An 18,683-nucleotide genomic window follows, 5' to 3' on the forward strand; every position below is an offset into this window, starting at 1 on the left:
GCCGTCAAACAGCCAGCAACAGCGGCGCCGCGCCGTCCGCCATCACCATTCAACCAGCCAGCAGCTGCGCAGGAGTCAGGACTTCTTTGATGTATTATCTATTTTTACTTTTTAGCCCATTAAGTTGAAAAATCAAACAAAAATTGAAAAAATTGTAAAGTTTAAAATTTTAAAAAGCCCACTAAGCAGGCCCATAAAAAAACCGAAATAAAAAATCGAACCGAACCGAAATATTTCAATTCGGTATTCGGTACACAATTTACAAAAATCGAAAACCGAAAAAATTGAAACCAAATCGAAATACCGAATGCCCACCCCTACATTGAAGCAAACATACATTATTGAAGAAGTTTGAATCATCGTGGTAACTTTTTTCTTGCACATTTTTTTTCATAACTTATTAAGTCTTCCTCGCAACATGAAAAGTGTTTAGATAGGTATTTTCATTGCTTCAAGCTAAGAAGCTTAGTTTTCTCTTCTCATTCAATCAACAACACAACAAATTAATTAAAACAGACTTTTATTCATATATCACTATATGAGCTCCAATTTAAAGTTGATATATCAAAACAAACTAAATATATTTCAAAGAAAATTTCTTATTTCAATGTATGAAGAATTTTATGTTTTGTGGTAACAAGGATTAATAAAGAATACGTTTTAAAACTTTTCAGCAAACTGGAAAAGTTCAATACATTAGCCGTGGAAAAAAATTTAAACTTTTAAGCTAACTTAATTACCCTATCAATCTAATATCTAATAATTGTATTGCAGGACACTTTTGAAATCTCTAATTTAGAAGAGCAAAATGCAGATTGAATTGAAGTATTGTTGGAGGATATAGAAAGCAACATGAATGCGGTTGTACCTTTTATTCCTCAATCAGGTGATCAAGAATTAGGAGAGCCTTACATCGGTATGGAATTTCAATCACTTGATATGAATTTTAAATTTTATCTTGGTTATGCTCATCGTAATAATTTTAGTGTGCGTAAAAATCGAATTAGTAGATCAAGAAAAGATAAATCAATTATTGGCTAAGAGTTTGTTTGTTTAAAAGAAGGATATCGTTCAAAAAAAAGTCTTGAGAGTAATAAGCAAAGAGATGATATTAGAGAAGGGTGCAAAGTAATGATATATATGTCAAAGAAAGAGGAAGAAGGGTGGGTTATAGCTAGACTTGTCTCAAATCATATTCACGAACTTGCTTCTCTCAATAGTCAGAAATTCTTGCGATCAAAAAGAAAAAATCAAAGGCTCAGAAGAATCTTATTGATCTCTTAAATAATTTGGTATTCCTCCGAATAAAATTGCATCAGTCAGACTGGGGGTGTAGAGAATCTCAATCTAAGTGGACAAGATGTTCAAAATTATTTGAGCACTAAAAGGCAAAATTCTCTTCAGAAAGGAGATGCACGATTAATGTTGAAATATTTTCAAAAGCGACAATCTGATAGCCCCGAATTATTTTATGCAATACAAATGGATGTAGAGGGTCATTTAGCTAATTGTTTTTGGGTGGATTCTAGGTCTAGGATAGCTTACAAGAATTTTGGAGATGTTGTCCTATTTGATCCTACATACTTGACAAACAAATATAAGATGTCTTTTGTTTCATTTACTGGAGTTAATAACCATCACCAATCTATTTTATTTGGATGTGCTCTTCTTTGGGATGAAACAGAAGAAACTTTTCAGTGGTTACTTCACACTTGGCAAGAGGCGATGTTTGGTATTTCCCCTCGTACAATAATCACATATCAAGATGCTGCAATAACAAATGCAGTTGCTAAGGTGTTCCCAAATAGTGCACACCATTTTTGTATGCGGCACATTGAGAAGAAGATTCCTGAATATCTAAGTCATGTTTTTCACGAGTTTGATGATTCTAAAAGTGAGTTTAGTAAGTGTTTACATTGTACATCGACTCCCGAGGAATTTGAAACTGCTTGGATTGATATCATAAAAATGTACAATTTAGAAGAACATAGCTGGTTGCATAGGATATATGCAAATCGCGAGAAATTGATTCCAACATATGTGCAAACTACTTTTGTGCTGTAATATCAACAACTCAAAGTGTATAAATAAATACTTTAAAGATTATCTTAACTCTAGTACACCAATGAGTGTATTTGTGACGCAATATGATAAATTAAGATGTTGACGCTACGTATGAAAAAGTAAGGGAGAAGGATTATAAGACAAATCATTTAAAGGCTATCTTGAAAACATTATATTCAATGGAGGCTGAAGCAGCCAAAATATATACCAGAAAAGTATTTCAAAAATTTCAAGAAGAGTTAATTCAATCTCAAAAATTTATTTCAAAAAAAATTGAGGTTCAGGATGGCATACATATTTACAAAGTGCATTTGTTTCAAAGACAAACACTGGCATATATTGTTAGATTGAATCTTGAATTGAAAAATGCTACTTGTTCTTGTCATAAGTTTGAGTTCATGGGAATGTTATGTAAACATGTGCTTATGATATTTATAAAGAAACAGATTCACTCACTTCCACCATGTTATTTATTGGACCAATGGACAAGGTATGCAATCACAGAAAAAATTAATGACACAAGTGTAAGATCATTTGTGGATAATCTGAAGTCTTCCACACCATAAGGTTTAATAACATTATGATGCATTCTCTTGGGCTTTCTGAACAAGCTACTCGATCAGAAAAACATTATAAAATATACATATCAAAAATTGTTGTAGCTATGTAGAGAACTAGATGAACTTCCATATGAGGATGTGAATGATAATGTATGTGATGGTCAAGTTAAAGAGTCAAATATGAATTTGAACTCAAGTGAACATAGGGAAAATTTTAGTTTGCTTGACCCTCCATGTGTGGTTACTAAAGGACGTCCTCATTCTTTGAGAATGAAAAGATGGTTTAGAAAGTTCTCAGAAGGTTAAAAGAAACTCTTCGTAGAAATCACAAAGGGAAACCAAAATCATAAAAAAGGGCAATGGAGTAAGGTAATTTTATAGTTCGATGTTTACTTCTCAATCTACTTCAATAAATTTAGAATTTTGAGGCGTATTCATTGACTAAATCACATGTTTCAACTATTTGCTTAATTTGCGGTTCACATACTAATGTCGAAGAGGAATTCAGTAGCAGTGAAACATTCTTTAATGCAGATCCTACAATGATAAGCGTTTATTTTGATAAATTATATCAATTTTGACTAAGACTTATTCTTTATGCATCATTCTTTTTTTAGCTAACAAATTCTTCTTTTATTTAATCATTTCTATTTTAAGGAATTCTCAGCATATTCAGAACCTTTTCAAAGGCAAAGTGGCCGTGTTGATTCATATCCCACCTCATTTATGGTGGGTTTGCTTTACTGCATCTCTATGTATTTTAAATTTATTTATCGCATATATACATTTCTAAATGATAACTTTTTCAGGATTTGATGAGAGCAACATTGTATTCATATCAAAGAGGTCTCTAATCTACTAGTTGACTTGGAGTTTTAAACTATAAACGATGTCTGGAGAGACAATTATTCAAAGTCTTGTTTTGTTCTGTTTTATTTTTGGTAGAATATAATCTAGAGGTTGTTTATAGCACAATATTTTGTTTAAGACTTTTTCTTCTTTTTAGTTTAAACACAGTAAACCAGAGTTTTAGCTTTATTTTTTTGTTGATTGTGTTTTTATTCGTAGTGAATTAGTTACTCTTTTATGTCTTCATATATATTTGTTGGCAATGATTTTCTCAAAAGGGGTTGAGATAACCCCCACAATTAATATATTTTTACGGAGGTTATTGCAACCCCCGTAATCAAACCTCCGCAAAATTAGCTTTTTCTTGTAGTGGATGATGAAAACTTCTGCAAACATTGGAAGGAGATGAATGGATCCGTGCATAATTGATACTGAACATATATATATGAATTATATCTCTCTTTTTTCATGAATTAATATTATTAATTTAAAGAGTATTTTGGGATTCAACGAAGATTAATTTTGATTACATCAAAAATTATTATATCTTACTTTATGTATCATATTTATTGAATTCACATAAAAATAAATATAATATACATAATGTACAATAAATACGTCAAAATTATTGTATCATACTAAATTATATATCATAATTAATCATTGTATCATATTAAATTATATATCATACTTATTGAATTCATAAACACACACAAAAAATAAAGTAATTATACATAAAGTACAATGTGTGTATCATTGTAATTTATTATTCTTTTGTTAAATTATCTTATGGAGAGATTAATGTTTTGGATGTTGTCAATTTTGCAATGACAGCTTGGACAAAATGTACGTTAAATAAGAGACAATAGCATATACTTTTGGACACTGCAAATTTTGTTCGGGAGATGAAATCTCAGAAAAATTTGAATAAATCGCTTGTAAAAATGTCCTTTCTGAACTTGAGGTCATGATTAATGATCTCGGTTGCCTTAATAAAATGGATGTCAATAACATATTAGTTTACTTGAGTGAAAATGATACATGTTTCAGGGTAAAAATAATATATGTTCAAGGTTCACTGGAAAAAAATGTCAACAATAAAGTTGAAGATGAAACAATATCTTTTGAACCAATTATATATGCGGAAGAACTTATTGCATTTAAAATTCTTCTTCTTATCTATCTATCTATAGATATATTGGATATATCAATGCATATTTAATATCAAATACATATATTTATGCATATACATAGTAATACATATTTTTCTTTTCTTATATTCCAAATACAAGAATATAAACAAGAATCCACAACTGAATGATACGCTTAATGTGAAATTTTGTGTGTGTGTATTTTTACATATACAAACTTCCATTTCTGGTATCTGATTCTACATATTCTTTTTGTTTACTTTATACGAATTAATTATATAATTTCAACACTTTTATGTATATATATATATATATATATTTCTGCATATACAAACTTTCATTTCTGGTATCTGATTCTACATATTTTTTCAACAAATTTTAAAAATTGTCTCTGTATTATTAAGCCATAGATATTTGATGTACATAAATAATGCAATCAGCAATCCACATAAAATAAATAAACAATGCATGTGTGCTATTTAATGTCAAACAGAAACTTCCACTTCTTCGCCGGTTGTTATTTTTATTTATAAAAAAATGAACAAATTAAAATACATATTAATGCTGGGACCAATCTTTATCAAATTAAAAGTCGTTTTTGTAATAAGATATATGTATAAATTATTATTTTTAGAATGAATAAATATAATTATATACTTTTTTTTTTGTCTCTAACCTAATCAGCAAAACTACTTAGCAATCACAAATACATTTTGAGAAAAATTGGCTTTATATATATATATATATATATATTGTCTCTAGTTACTAAAAATTATATAAATATATTGTCTGGGCCAGCAAATGTTAAGTCAGTTTTAAACGGTGGAAAATGTGTCCTACACTAGAACGTTATTATGTCTTTTAACTATTTTTTTAATTAATATATTAAATTTTAATTTGTTTATATTAATTTTACAGTTTCGAATATTTGCACAAATATTTTATTAGAATATTCGATTGAGTATAGTAGAGAATATGTCACATTAACATAGTTGTTATGCATGTGTTCAATAATAACCGTAGATCCATGCATGTGAGTCCCCCCCTAATTCATGGACTGTGACATTTAATGTATAAACTTTTAAATTTTATCAAAGCTTACAAGTAATTCTATATATAAAATGTAACTGTTGCAAGCTAACCATCAACCATATATAGTAAATATTTGAAATTCCGTGGGATTCTATTTAATTTGAATTGAGATTCTAGAATGTGTGTTCGGTTACAATTAGATCTCACTATCAGCAACGTGTCACATGGGGATTTTTTTTGGGATTAGTAATTTAGTATGGGAATTTGTAGAAAAATAAGTTTCATGCGGATTTTCATACTAATCCCTAGAAAAATCCCCATGTAATTCATAGTTTTCTTATACTTGATCTTTTGAAGGCTACTCATCTCTAAACCCTAGCTCATGTTTATATAAATGATACTAAATTTCCTTAAAAGACATCTTGGATATCTAAAATATTCCGCAAATTGATGAATATTAACGACACTCGAATCATGGATAAATCAGATAAATCATAGGAGAGTAGAATCAAGGGAGAAACAAAATTATACTCGCGATCTTTATCAATAGAGTTATGTTTTCTTTATTTTATTGTGATTGTAATTTATTTTCCATCATTTTAAAATTTGTTACAAACACATAACTATAGTTTTTATATATATTTACAATTCATGATAAGCTTTTAAGAAATTATGCTATTACATATATTTGTAAGTATCAATATATACATTCAGATTGTATCAACATACCAATTAGTCAAATTTCATGATGTAGAAGATCTTCATATTCTAATACTCAATAGGATTCTCCATTTTTCATCGAGCAAATACAATAACTAATTATATTGTACTTTGTCTGGTGCTGATATAAGCACTATACTTAAAATGACTCAAATATATATACTTTCACATATAGTTTAATGAATATTTATTTTATTCTCTTTAATAGTTGTATTAAGGAATACAATCGTTGACTGAAATAGTCCTCATATTGAGGATGCATAAAATATACACTTGTATATCACTTTATTTTATTGAGTCCGAAGCTTAAAGGGTATAAATATTAATAAAAATTTTAAAATGGTATATATAAAATTTTATACTAACCAAAACGGCAAAATCACTGGAACAACAGCGATTTCCTCCACCGGAAAAAGCAAAATTGCTGCTACGGTAGCGATTTAAAACAAAACATATTTTCTTATAAGCTATATATTTGAATTTCAAAAAAATATTTGAAAATCCATAAAATTTGTTTTTCCTATGATTTTCTTTTTTAAAAAAAAAATTAAACCATTTTTTTTTAAAAAAATAAATCACATTTTGCAAAATCGCTGCAATAGCAGCGATTTTGCTTTTTCCGGTGGAGGAAATCGCTGTTGTTCCAGCGATTTTGCCGTTTTGATTAATATAAAATTTTATATACTATTTTAAAATTTTTGTTAATATTTTATACCCTTTAGGCTCCGGACTCTTATTTTATTATGGTCTTTCTATATATAGACAAGTTATAACATTTTCAAGATCAACCTTTGATCCATACGACACTTTTTATCTTATTCAGTTCATATTGATCTATTTACAATATGTTCTTACGTGAAAATATGATAAATATCATAATACAATTTGATTAGACTCATAAATTTTCAATTAGATATTTTAAATAGACAGAAAGAGAAAGTAGGGTAAGAAAGAAGAAGGGTGACCACCGTTAGGTTTAGATTATAAGACTTTTTTTAATTTGCTATTCAATACAAAGTGTGCCTATAAATAGGAGTAATTATTTTAAGCATTTAATTTATTGCTAATGGTGAATATATACATAAGTTAATTGTACCATGTAAAAAAATCTATAATAATCTATATATTGTTTCTATTAGTAGAGTCAAACGTACTATGCCCGGGGACAATTATTTATCTCAAATTTTATGGTTGTTATTGTTATTAATCATAGAGTTAAATGCATTATGGGGACAATTATTTATCTCAAATTTTATGGTTATTATAATGAGATATTGTTATATAAGTATATTGATATTTGACGTTTAAATTATAAATAAAAATACACAATAAATTAGATTAATAACTTTGTGTGCCAAAAAAAGAATTGTATTTGAAAATTAATTTAATTTGTTTTAAAACTATAAATATAAAAAAAGCCAAACACCAGTGACATTTTCTCGTGAAACCATGAACTTAACTGATATGTATCATTTAAATATAACTTTTTCCTTTTAAATATTCGTACTTACAATTTATTATGTGAATGACACTGATGATGATTATCATAAATATATAAATTTTGTGTATTTTTATGTTAATATAATTAATTATTTGTATAATTTTAATTTTTTTTTACCTAAATTTATATATTATTTTCTAATAATTTCTAAAAATTTTTACTATTCAAACAAAAATTTCCTATCAGATACGTCTCTCTTTTCTGTCAGATACATCATTATCTCCTATTGAATACATATATATCCTCTCCTGAATACATCTTAATCCCCTCTTGAATACATCTCTATCTCTTGGATACATTTCTCTCCTCTCGGATACATCCATATTCCCTCTCAAATATAGCTCTCTCCTCTTGGATTCATCCGTGAGCGATATGTCTACAAGTTTCCTGAATAACAATGTATCATGACCAATGTATTTGCATGTCTGCTGATAAATCTAATTTTTCTTTAATTTTAAGAATTTTTTTATAATTTGAAAGGAAGTAGAAATATAATGTATTAACTCTTAAAACTGTGAAAATTTATGTCATTTTAACTTTAATTTATGTGATATTTCTCTGCCGTCAATTTCAAAAGAATGATGTATTAATATATTTAATAACATTTTGATTTTAAAATATACATTTTATTCTTAGTAAGAAGATTTATAGTTATATGAACACTCATGGTTTGTTTTAGACCACGAGTTTTAAAAATATTTTTATTAAAAAAAACTTGTTTAAGTCAAATAAACATTACATAAATCGAAATTGAGTGAGTACAAACTTTAGTTAAGATTTTTTTTTTTAACTATTTTTCTGTTTAACAAAATTTAAAATGAAAAATGCTAAACCTTTTTCACACGTATGTTTTATAGTTTTTTTAATCAATACCTAGTCGATAATAACCAAAATTTTAATATAAATAATGTAATAAAGTAACGTAATTCTGAAGTTCAAGTATTGATATTAGTTGAGAAAATATTTATTTATAAATTTTAAAGCATTAATAATCTAATACTTAATATGTTTTTTACTCTCGACGATTGACACTAATTTATCATAATTCAAGATTGTAAGAAGTAGAAATCAAGACTAAAAAGTGCAATTCACTATTATATGAAGGTCAATTCGTAGTTTATCTAATGTGGAAATTTCCTAAGTATATGATATATAATTCTATGACAAATTAATTTTGATACCATATATTTATACTATTTCAAAATTTATTCCGTTAATTGGTTATGCATTTTATTAAACTACAATTATGCGATCATTATTGGTCAATTCTTACATTATCAATTCTATATTCTTCTTTTTTTTTAATCTCTTTAGAATTGTGCTATTTAAGTCACAATTTTTAAAGATAAAATAAACATTATGTTGGAGATAAATTATGTTTGATAAAATTATGTGAATACTTATGTTTAGAAAACATTATATGTAATTAAAAAAGAAATTACATACATAGTAATTAAGATAAAATAAATATTATTTTGGAGATAAAATAGGTTAAATAAAACTATATAAATACTTATGGTTAAAAACATTATATATAATTTAAAAGGAAATTACATATATGGAAGATTGTAGAATTATACTGAATACATTGTAGTAGTAATAAATATAGATGAACGATTCAAATTGTCAAGTGTATAAAAAGTAAAAATAATTTTCACATTATTATTATAATCAAATCAATATAAATTGATTTTTAAAAATAAAATAAAATGAGTTTGTGGGCTGCACATGAACCAAAATTTTTTTTGACTCTTGAAAATGAAAATTAAATTCTTCTAGAAACTATTTTGATAATTAATTATATAATTATAAATTTATAACTTTGCCCATAATAATGTTTAAAATTAAAAAATTGTCATTAGTCGTCCTCATCATGACTCTTCTATATAACAGAAATTTAAATTAAATTTTGAATACTTTTATATAATATAATTTATAAATATTTGATTATGATTGCAATAGAAAAATAATTTTACAAAGAGTAATAAATATAACTATTATTATATGCAAAATATTATTATATAAAAATATAATATAACATAAAAAGTTAATTCTACCGAGAATCAAATTATTAGGAGCATATAATATTATAACGAATGACTATTATAAAAAAATTTATCTATTAATATGATCAACACAATAATCTCAATATTACCATTCATTACATAATTGATGTCTAAAAGTATAGTTATATATGTATATATATATATATTATATCGCAAACCAACCACTTAATATATCTTCCACGAAATTTTCATCTAAAATAAAGAAATTATTATATGCAAGAAACTAATATTTTTAAAAAAAGGCCCGCTAGCCTACATGTCATAATCTTAGAAAGACAAATGTTTTATGTATGCTAAATGTTGAATAATTTTTAATTAATACACCTTTTTCTGTGTACTAGCTAAAAAGTAAAATAAAAAAATATAAAAATGAAAAATGGAAACAGCACAGCACTACTTTCCCATTACGCGTACTATAATCCAGTCTGTAATTCATTAATAAATCATCATTAAAAATAATAACATGTTTTTTAATTTTAAACGTATATAAATAAATATATATATTATATGTGCGGTACATAAAAATTATCATATAAAGATAATATATAAGAAAAATATGCCTATTTATTTAATTTTATGACGTATTCAAATATCTATTTATATACGTCTAAATTTAGAATATTTAAATTTAGAATATATAGATATAAGTTAAACATTTATTATTATATGTAAGAAATTATTACAAACTTTTATGTCTGAATGTGAAAAAGATTACACATTGTTTCCTAATTTTTTTTCATCTTCATCTCCATTCTTACACATCTACCTTACCTTAGGCAATTTCCTCCCATCACTCTCCCACCGACACCTTTCTTTTTTTCTTTCTTCATAAACCCACCATCAGATCTTTCTCTAAATCTCCATTTTTCAACACCCAAATCATCATTTTTACCCCCCTTTTCTACAACCCCAACAATGAAATCAATGTCAAAACTTGCCCTTTTTGTCTAAAACTATCCAAGATTTGATTTTTAATCATAAAGATTTGATTTTTATTCCATTTCAGCTTGTGGGTATTGAGGGAAAAGATGTTAGATCGATTTCTGAGTGCTCGTAGAGCATGGCAAGTCAGGAGAATTATGAGAAATGGGAAGCTTACATTCTTGTGTTTGTTTCTTACCGTTATTGTCCTAAGAGGGAACTTGGGTGCTGGAAGATTTGGTACTCCTGGCCAAGATTTGAAGGAAATTCGTGAAACGTTTAGCTATTACAGGAAGCGCGTGGAGCCCAGACGCGTTCTTGAAGAAGCACAACAGGTATCTTCTACAAGCACTGTAAGTGATGGTGGTGCATCATCATCAGATAGTAATAATTATGCTACTTTTGATTTAAAGAAGATTTTAGTTGATGAGGATGATGGTGAGCCTGAGTTTAAGAGAGATCCAAATCAACCTTATGCTCTTGGTCCAAAGATAATAGATTGGGATGAGCAAAGAGGGGAGTGGTTGAAAAAAAATCCTAATTTTCCTAATTTTGTTGGAACAAATAAGCCAAGGGTGTTGTTGGTTACTGGTTCATCTCCAAAGCCATGTGAGAATCCAGTTGGTGATCATTACTTGTTGAAGTCAATAAAGAATAAGATTGATTATTGTAGGCTTCATGGGATTGAGATTTTTTATAATATGGCTTTGCTTGATGCTGAAATGGCTGGTTTTTGGGCTAAATTGCCTTTGCTTAGGAAGCTTTTGCTATCACATCCTGAGGTTGAGTTTTTGTGGTGGATGGATAGTGATGCTATGTTTACTGATATGGCTTTTGAGCTTCCATGGGAGAGGTATAAAGATGCTAATCTTGTGATGCATGGATGGAATGAGATGGTTTATGATCAGAAGAATTGGATTGGTTTGAATACTGGTAGCTTCTTATTGAGGAATACTCAATGGGCATTGGATTTACTTGACGTGTTGGCACCTATGGGACCAAAGGGAAAGGTAAGGGAGGAAGCCGGGGCGCTTCTTACTCGGGAGCTTAAAGATAGACCAGTTTTTGAAGCTGATGATCAGTCTGCAATGGTATATATATTGGCAACACAGAAGGAGATATGGGGTGATAAGGTTTATCTTGAGAATGCTTATTACTTGCACGGTTACTGGGGAATTCTGGTAGATAAATATGAAGAGATGATTGAGAATTACCACCCTGGTCTTGGTGACCATAGGTGGCCACTTGTTACTCACTTTGTGGGTTGCAAGCCTTGTGCAAAGTTTGGAGATTATTCGGTAGAGAGGTGCTTGAAGCAAATGGATCGTGCATTCAACTTTGGTGACAACCAGATCCTGCAGATGTATGGATTCACTCATAAATCACTTGGTAGTAGGAGAGTGAAGAGAACACGTAATGAAACAAGCAATCCACTTGAAGTGAATGATGAGCTTGGATTACTTCACCCTCCATTTAAAGCTGTCAAGGTACCATCTTCTTGAATGCATATGAAAGGGATCATGCATTAAGGTCAAGATTGGGATGCCCTTTTAACCTTAAATTTTTGTACCATTTGATCACAATATGTGCCACGCTGTACTTGTTATTATGCCTGTCTTAGAGCACTGGTTATTGTATTCCTTCATTTGTCATAGTGTTTTGTGACATAATCTTTTTAAGTTACATATAAATTTCAATGGAAGGCATAGTTTAATTCATATTATATGTTCTCCTTGCTCACATTTGGTTGTCGTTGTGAATTTGGAGGCAATGGCTTTGGTGCGCTGTTTTTTTTTTTTGAATTTATAAACTTTGCTTGTTCTCATTTTGTATTGGATGCCGCTGAAGGATGGTTTCTTATTGCTTCACATAGTTCATTTCAATTAACCTTCATGGTCAATTATTATACTGCCACATTCTGCATTAAGTTTCTCTAACAGTGTAAGGCAAGCTTGATTGATGTTATCCATCAAAAGTCAGCCACTTCTGTTGGGACATAAGTTCTCCATTCCGACTTCTAGGATCAATGTTGCCTTCCGAACTCCACTGCTCTAGATCGCCAATCATAGATAGAGTTAACTATGAAAATTCCATTTCCAAGAATCAGATCTGTCCCCTGTTATCACCACACTGTCCAAACTAGGCATGATCATTCTTGCACTCTCTAGTTCACAATCCTGAAGGTTTCTTTTGAAATGGAGATTCCAGTTAGTTGCATTAAAGCAGTCAGCAGTGCTGCCATCTTTGCAGGTTATTAGACTATATACATCTAGATATATGTTGGCACCTTCTATCGCTTTAGCACCTGCTTACCTTTGTTGAATCTCCATAACCATTTGAACTAAGTTGCTTTTGTTATGGAGCCTAATGTTCTTTACTCCAAGGCCTCCCTATATTTACTGTTGATCACCTAGTTAGGTGTAGCTTCTTTCTATCAGCATTTTTTTTCACACGAAAAAATTGTTCTGTTTAGTGATCTTTGTAGGTGCACGAAATAGAGATAGCCTGTATGTCGGAATACCATTCAGTGTGCTGTTAATGAGTCCCTCATAGGCTGCTAATCTTTTTTTCTTGGAGAAGTAACTTTGATGGTAGTTATAATGCGAACTGCACCTCCTGTCAAACAAGGTCAAAGCCAGATTTCCAAAGTTTTGCTTGGCCGCTTAATAGGAACTTCATGCAGGGTTCCTCTATTTCTCTGACAAGGCATTTCGCAAATTATGAGAAAGGTATTAGAGGTTTCACAGTTCGTAAAGTATCTATCGTGAAGATCCATTCTAATAGGGGCAGGAAGGATGATTCGTACCCACTAAACCTGTTGGAAATGTGAAGCTTAAATATCTCTTAACAAATACTGGATTTATTTGAAATCTTGTTATGGAGTGAGTATTCAGCTAGATTTGAGTAGCATTAGTGTCCATATTTCCATGTCTGCCAGGAAATTTGATATAGTTTCATCCTTTTTTGTTCTTTTAAAGTTTTATTTAGCTTGAAATATGAATTTGATGCAACTCTACAAACAGAGGGTTCATATAGCACCCCAGCTAGTCTGGGATTAAAGTATTGTTGATTGAGTTTGGTGAAGTCATAGAAGCTTTTGTGGAGGGCTTTGTTCCACTTTTGTTAGATGTACATAGATAACATGTTATCTAGTATTAGCCTCTAGGCTCTGAAAGTAAAGCAATATTAATCTGTTTACAAGATTGGAACGAAGACTTGATGTAAAATAGTTTTAAGTCAGATCACCAAACTTCAACTGAGATGTGAACTATCAAAGTCCCTTTCTCCTGTAAGTATACAAATGCAAGTCTAATCAAAGTGATCTATAATAGTATCCATCATAAAAATAAAAGATTAAGAAGTAAATGATATTTAGATAGGCTAAATTCACATTCTTTGACAGTTTATTATTCCATAGAATGTAGATATATATCCCTGCATAAGGCTCAATACAAGTGTCAAAGTGTACTAGATATGGTTAGTGTACAGAGACATCTGGAGTAACGAGAGAAGCCCCGAAAAGTTTAGTTTTTTCCTAGAACTTAAGAAGTACCTGAGGAAACAAAAACAATAACTTGGTGAAACTCTCAAGGAACCATGAAACATAAATGGAATCCTTGAGCTTGAATAAGATTTGTGAGAAGTAAGTCAGATCACCAAAATTCAACTGAGATATGGAACAATCAATTTTTCAAATCCCTTTCTCCTGAAAGTATACAAAATCAAAATGCAAGTCTACTTCCACAACTCTCCTTCTATAACAAGTGATCTGAAATAGTATAGTATCCATTAGAACTACTTCTGTCACAGGTCTCTGTGGCTCAACTCAAATTCTTTGACAATCTATTCCATAGAATGCAAATCCCTGCGCAAGGCACAAAAAACAAGTGTCGAATGTGGCACACACTCAACACCTTTGTAGACTATAAGCAATAGATTTGGCTAAAAGTGTAGCCTTCATAATACTTCTGCTGAAACTGTTACTTATCAAAGATGTTACCACACCCTTCCTATGCAAAAGCAACGCGATCAGTAACAAATCATCCCATTTTGGCAAATAAATGAAGCAGAATTAGCAACATACTTCTGCATCAACAGAACTTCTTTGGGAATTGGTAGTATAAGATGAAAAATATGAGGAACCGCTAACTAGCATTCTTGACATGCAATAAGAGTGTGACACTTTAAAAGAACTGTTAATATATACAAACAGAAAACTTGCATTCTTGACGCAACCCTTGAGCTGGAGTGATATCTGAGAGAAGCAAGTCAGCAAAGATATAGCGGTTATTGAGAGTGATTATCCTTCGACACAGAAATAAAATCACCTTACTTTAGCCTCGTTAGGTATTAACTGGTTAAATCCAGTTTGAGGATGATATAACCAAAACACTAAGAAACTAGAGCTCTTCATGAATTCAAGTAAATTGATCAAAATTGCAGCAGAGTAATCACTTTTGTGGGATATATATATAAGAAATAATATAAACCCAAGTTATCCAAAGAGAAAGATACATAATATGTTGTCGTTTCATTTCATATTATAAGTGGAAGAAACTCCACAGCCTAGTTATTGTGATAAATGTTTTCACATTTTCGTGTCAAAACATCAAGAAACAGGATCGAAGAATTACCATCACAAAACTCTATGGAGGACAATAGAATTCTATTGAACCAAATACGAGGAACAGAAAAATGAATGAAATCATTGAAAAGATGATATAATAGCTGAGTATAGATAGCATCATCTCAGAATACTGCATCAAGTGATATAGTCTCAAGTCTTCTCCAAAAACCCAATCTCACAGAGTATACATCAACAAATGTACACGAAAGATCATAAATAACCAGAAAGAGTAATCATCTTATAATCATCGTTAGCCATATCATACCGAAGATCAGAAATAGTAACCATCTTATAAGCATTTTTAGCAACATCATACCCACGGGCCACGATCAATCATACAGGTACTACACTGGGGAAGTGGCAGAGTAGATTTAGGGTAATCTAAGGTTATGGGGTTCATTAAAAGGAAATAACTTATTGAGAATCGTCTGTATTCTTTTGTATATGTTATATGGATTTACCTAAAAACATATCAAAATAGACATCATTTGACTCCCGAAAAGGAAATTTTGTTAATAATACAAAATAGGATAAGTCCTATCTACACATGTGTGTATATATAATTGTACTGCTGCGCTTACTTAATTTGATTACTTAGGGTTCTTACTTCTTGTTCATTGCTGGTACGTTCTGGTCTCTAGATAGATTTTAGGTACGTATGATCATCATATCATTGGTGTTCAAGGACATGGAAAAATATAACAAGAACCTCTGGGCTGCCATGTTGAAGAAACGCTACGCCAATGTGATCTTAAAATCCCAACAACAAGTTCTTGGCAAGGCGTTTGATCAACAAGTTCTTGGCAAGGCGTTTGATGGGGAGAAGATGAAGAAGAACACTAAGATGTGTGAGAAGCAGCTGCAAGAACAGAAACCAAATCGCAGCTGGAAAGATATAGAAAAGCAGCTCGGATCACCATCGAAAGCATCAAAAGGATAGTTCATTTTGACGATGCTCTTCATGCCGAAAGAGATTTTCTAGCAATCGTTTGTGCTACAAGTCCTTGGTAAAGAGTTAACATATTTTATGTAGTAAATAAACTTGTCTAGTACTCTTGTATCCTAAAATAAAGATGTGATTGAGGCAAAATCAATAAGCTGATATCTTGTAAAGTGCAAGCTGATAAATCATGTTTATTATTGTATTGTATGAAAGTAGTTTTAACCAATTATTTTTGGTGTAAATTTGTGATCAATTAGCTTTGTGAGAAATATCTATACAAGCCAACATTTATTTCGTTACGCAGTTTTGCTATATTTTCTACAGATGCAATGTGAAAAGATGATTTAATATAGTAATGTAATACTTATTTTTGTAATGAGTTTCTATGTTGGAGACGCTCCAAAGTTAATTTAATTAGTAGTTGTTTAGTGTTAGTGTGATATATTAGAAAAATAATAAATTACAGTTGAATATAAATGACAAAAATAAGCGAATATATCTTTAGGTTGAGGCGCGATATCTCGCTGTCTTTAAGGATGTTCAAGTCCACTGCGGCATAATCTACATCGATCCAACAGTTTTGCTCTTGACTTGTCCCTTACATGATACAAAAACCTGACAACACGTCATACAACTCAAACAACTCCGAATTAGTTGAAGAGTCAAAAACTCCACAAATAATTACTCTATTATGTATAATGAATATAGTTGAAGACGTAGAAAAATCTATCTTTCACTACACTAATCTCTGTATAAACACAATACTATACTAATCTTTTTCACTGTATACTTTTTGTATATCTCTTATTGTACTCAACGCATAGTAAGACCACACTATTTATAGGCGAGAGATTCTTCCTTGCAATGGATGAGAATATAATGGGTAGTAAATTGGATAAGTGAATGACCTATAGGTTACAAGAATAATGAGGTAGAATAATGGTGAAATGAAGAGTGTGAGGTTACAAAAGTTACTAAAACCACTGACCATATTCTTCCACAATGGATGAGAGTAAAGAAATACAAATATAATGTACACCAATGAACATAACATCATATATAATGTGAAATAAATTATATTTTTTGTTAATATTAAATTGTCACACCTACAATCCCCCAATCATTTTAATTTTAAGATAAGAGAGTTCTTCACAATTTAGTTGAAGGTAGGCTGTTATGCTTAATGATCTGCATTGAATCTTCACTTACTAAAACAATAACCTTTACTCCAGAGTAGTAATCGTAGACTTGAACTATCACTGCTTAAGAGAAAAAATGTATCACTGCTTACACACAATAATCAAGGTATTGGCATGTTTTAATAGCCACATTACAGCCTTGTGCAATTTTAGTTTTCATGAGCGCTTTTTAGAACAAACCCATTCTCATATAAAGCCTACTTTCACACCTATATATGTGAAATCTTTCAAAGTTCCACTCATACGAGATACAAAATTTCTTTAAGAGTTCAATTACTCAACCTCCACAAATCATTATAGCATAAATGCACTCACATCATAGGGATTTAGTAAAAATAATATTAGTGGATTACACAACAAGTCATCATATGATTTGTTTTTCCCATTGAACTTGGTTATATGATCTCTATTTCCCAGGTTGAGTTGTCGTCTTATGTATGACTTAGAGTTTTTTTAGCTTCAATTTATCCCCCCTCGATCTATTTCAGACTATTTATCTTGCTAAGGCCTTAGTTCATGAATCTGCTAGATTATCACAATTAATTTTATGACAATTAATATTGATGATATACCAATGATCAATATGCTCTCACATTATTGTGTTTTCTCCCCACGAGTCTGAATTTACCGTTATGATATACAATTATGTATTCTACCAATAATATTGATGCTATCACAATTAATCAAAATTATACAAATTATTTTTCTCAAAATAATTGTTTGATATAATAAAATCACTTCACTTTTTCACTAGTTATATCTCAATATTTTTTATACTTCAACCTCCAAAGTTTAGGTTTGTTACAAAAATTTTGGTCAAGGTTTGAATGTATTTCAAACCCTTTTCCCTATAAATTATTTACCTACTTTATGATAACTGTCTTCTTACCAAGATTATGATTTTGGTGGATTCCTAGGATTTGATAGATTTGGTTTAATATTGACGGATGATCAAATCTAATGTAAGTCAATAAATATAGAATATTATTTATAAGATTTCCAAATATTATATTGTAAAAACAACTCAAACCAATAATAAAGATCCTTGAG

At 29.9% G+C, this 18,683-nt stretch overlaps 1 protein-coding gene and 1 pseudogene across 1 annotated transcript; both read left to right on the forward strand.

Annotated features, from left to right (window-relative positions):
- The first annotated feature begins 1,482 nt into the window (after positions 1–1,482).
- On the forward strand, positions 1,483–3,440 carry LOC107024508 (annotated as a pseudogene).
- A 7,191-nt stretch (positions 3,441–10,631) lies between these two features.
- Positions 10,632–12,587, forward strand: LOC107008078 (xyloglucan 6-xylosyltransferase 2). Its single transcript, XM_015206984.2, has one exon. The coding sequence runs from the start codon at positions 10,972–10,974 to the stop codon at positions 12,364–12,366; it is 1,395 nt and encodes a 464-aa protein (XP_015062470.1). The 5' UTR covers positions 10,632–10,971; the 3' UTR covers positions 12,367–12,587.
- Positions 12,588–18,683: the final 6,096 nt, after the last annotated feature.

This window comes from Solanum pennellii, chromosome 1 (assembly GCF_001406875.1).
Source record: "Solanum pennellii chromosome 1, SPENNV200".
NCBI lineage: Eukaryota > Viridiplantae > Streptophyta > Magnoliopsida > Solanales > Solanaceae > Solanum > Solanum pennellii.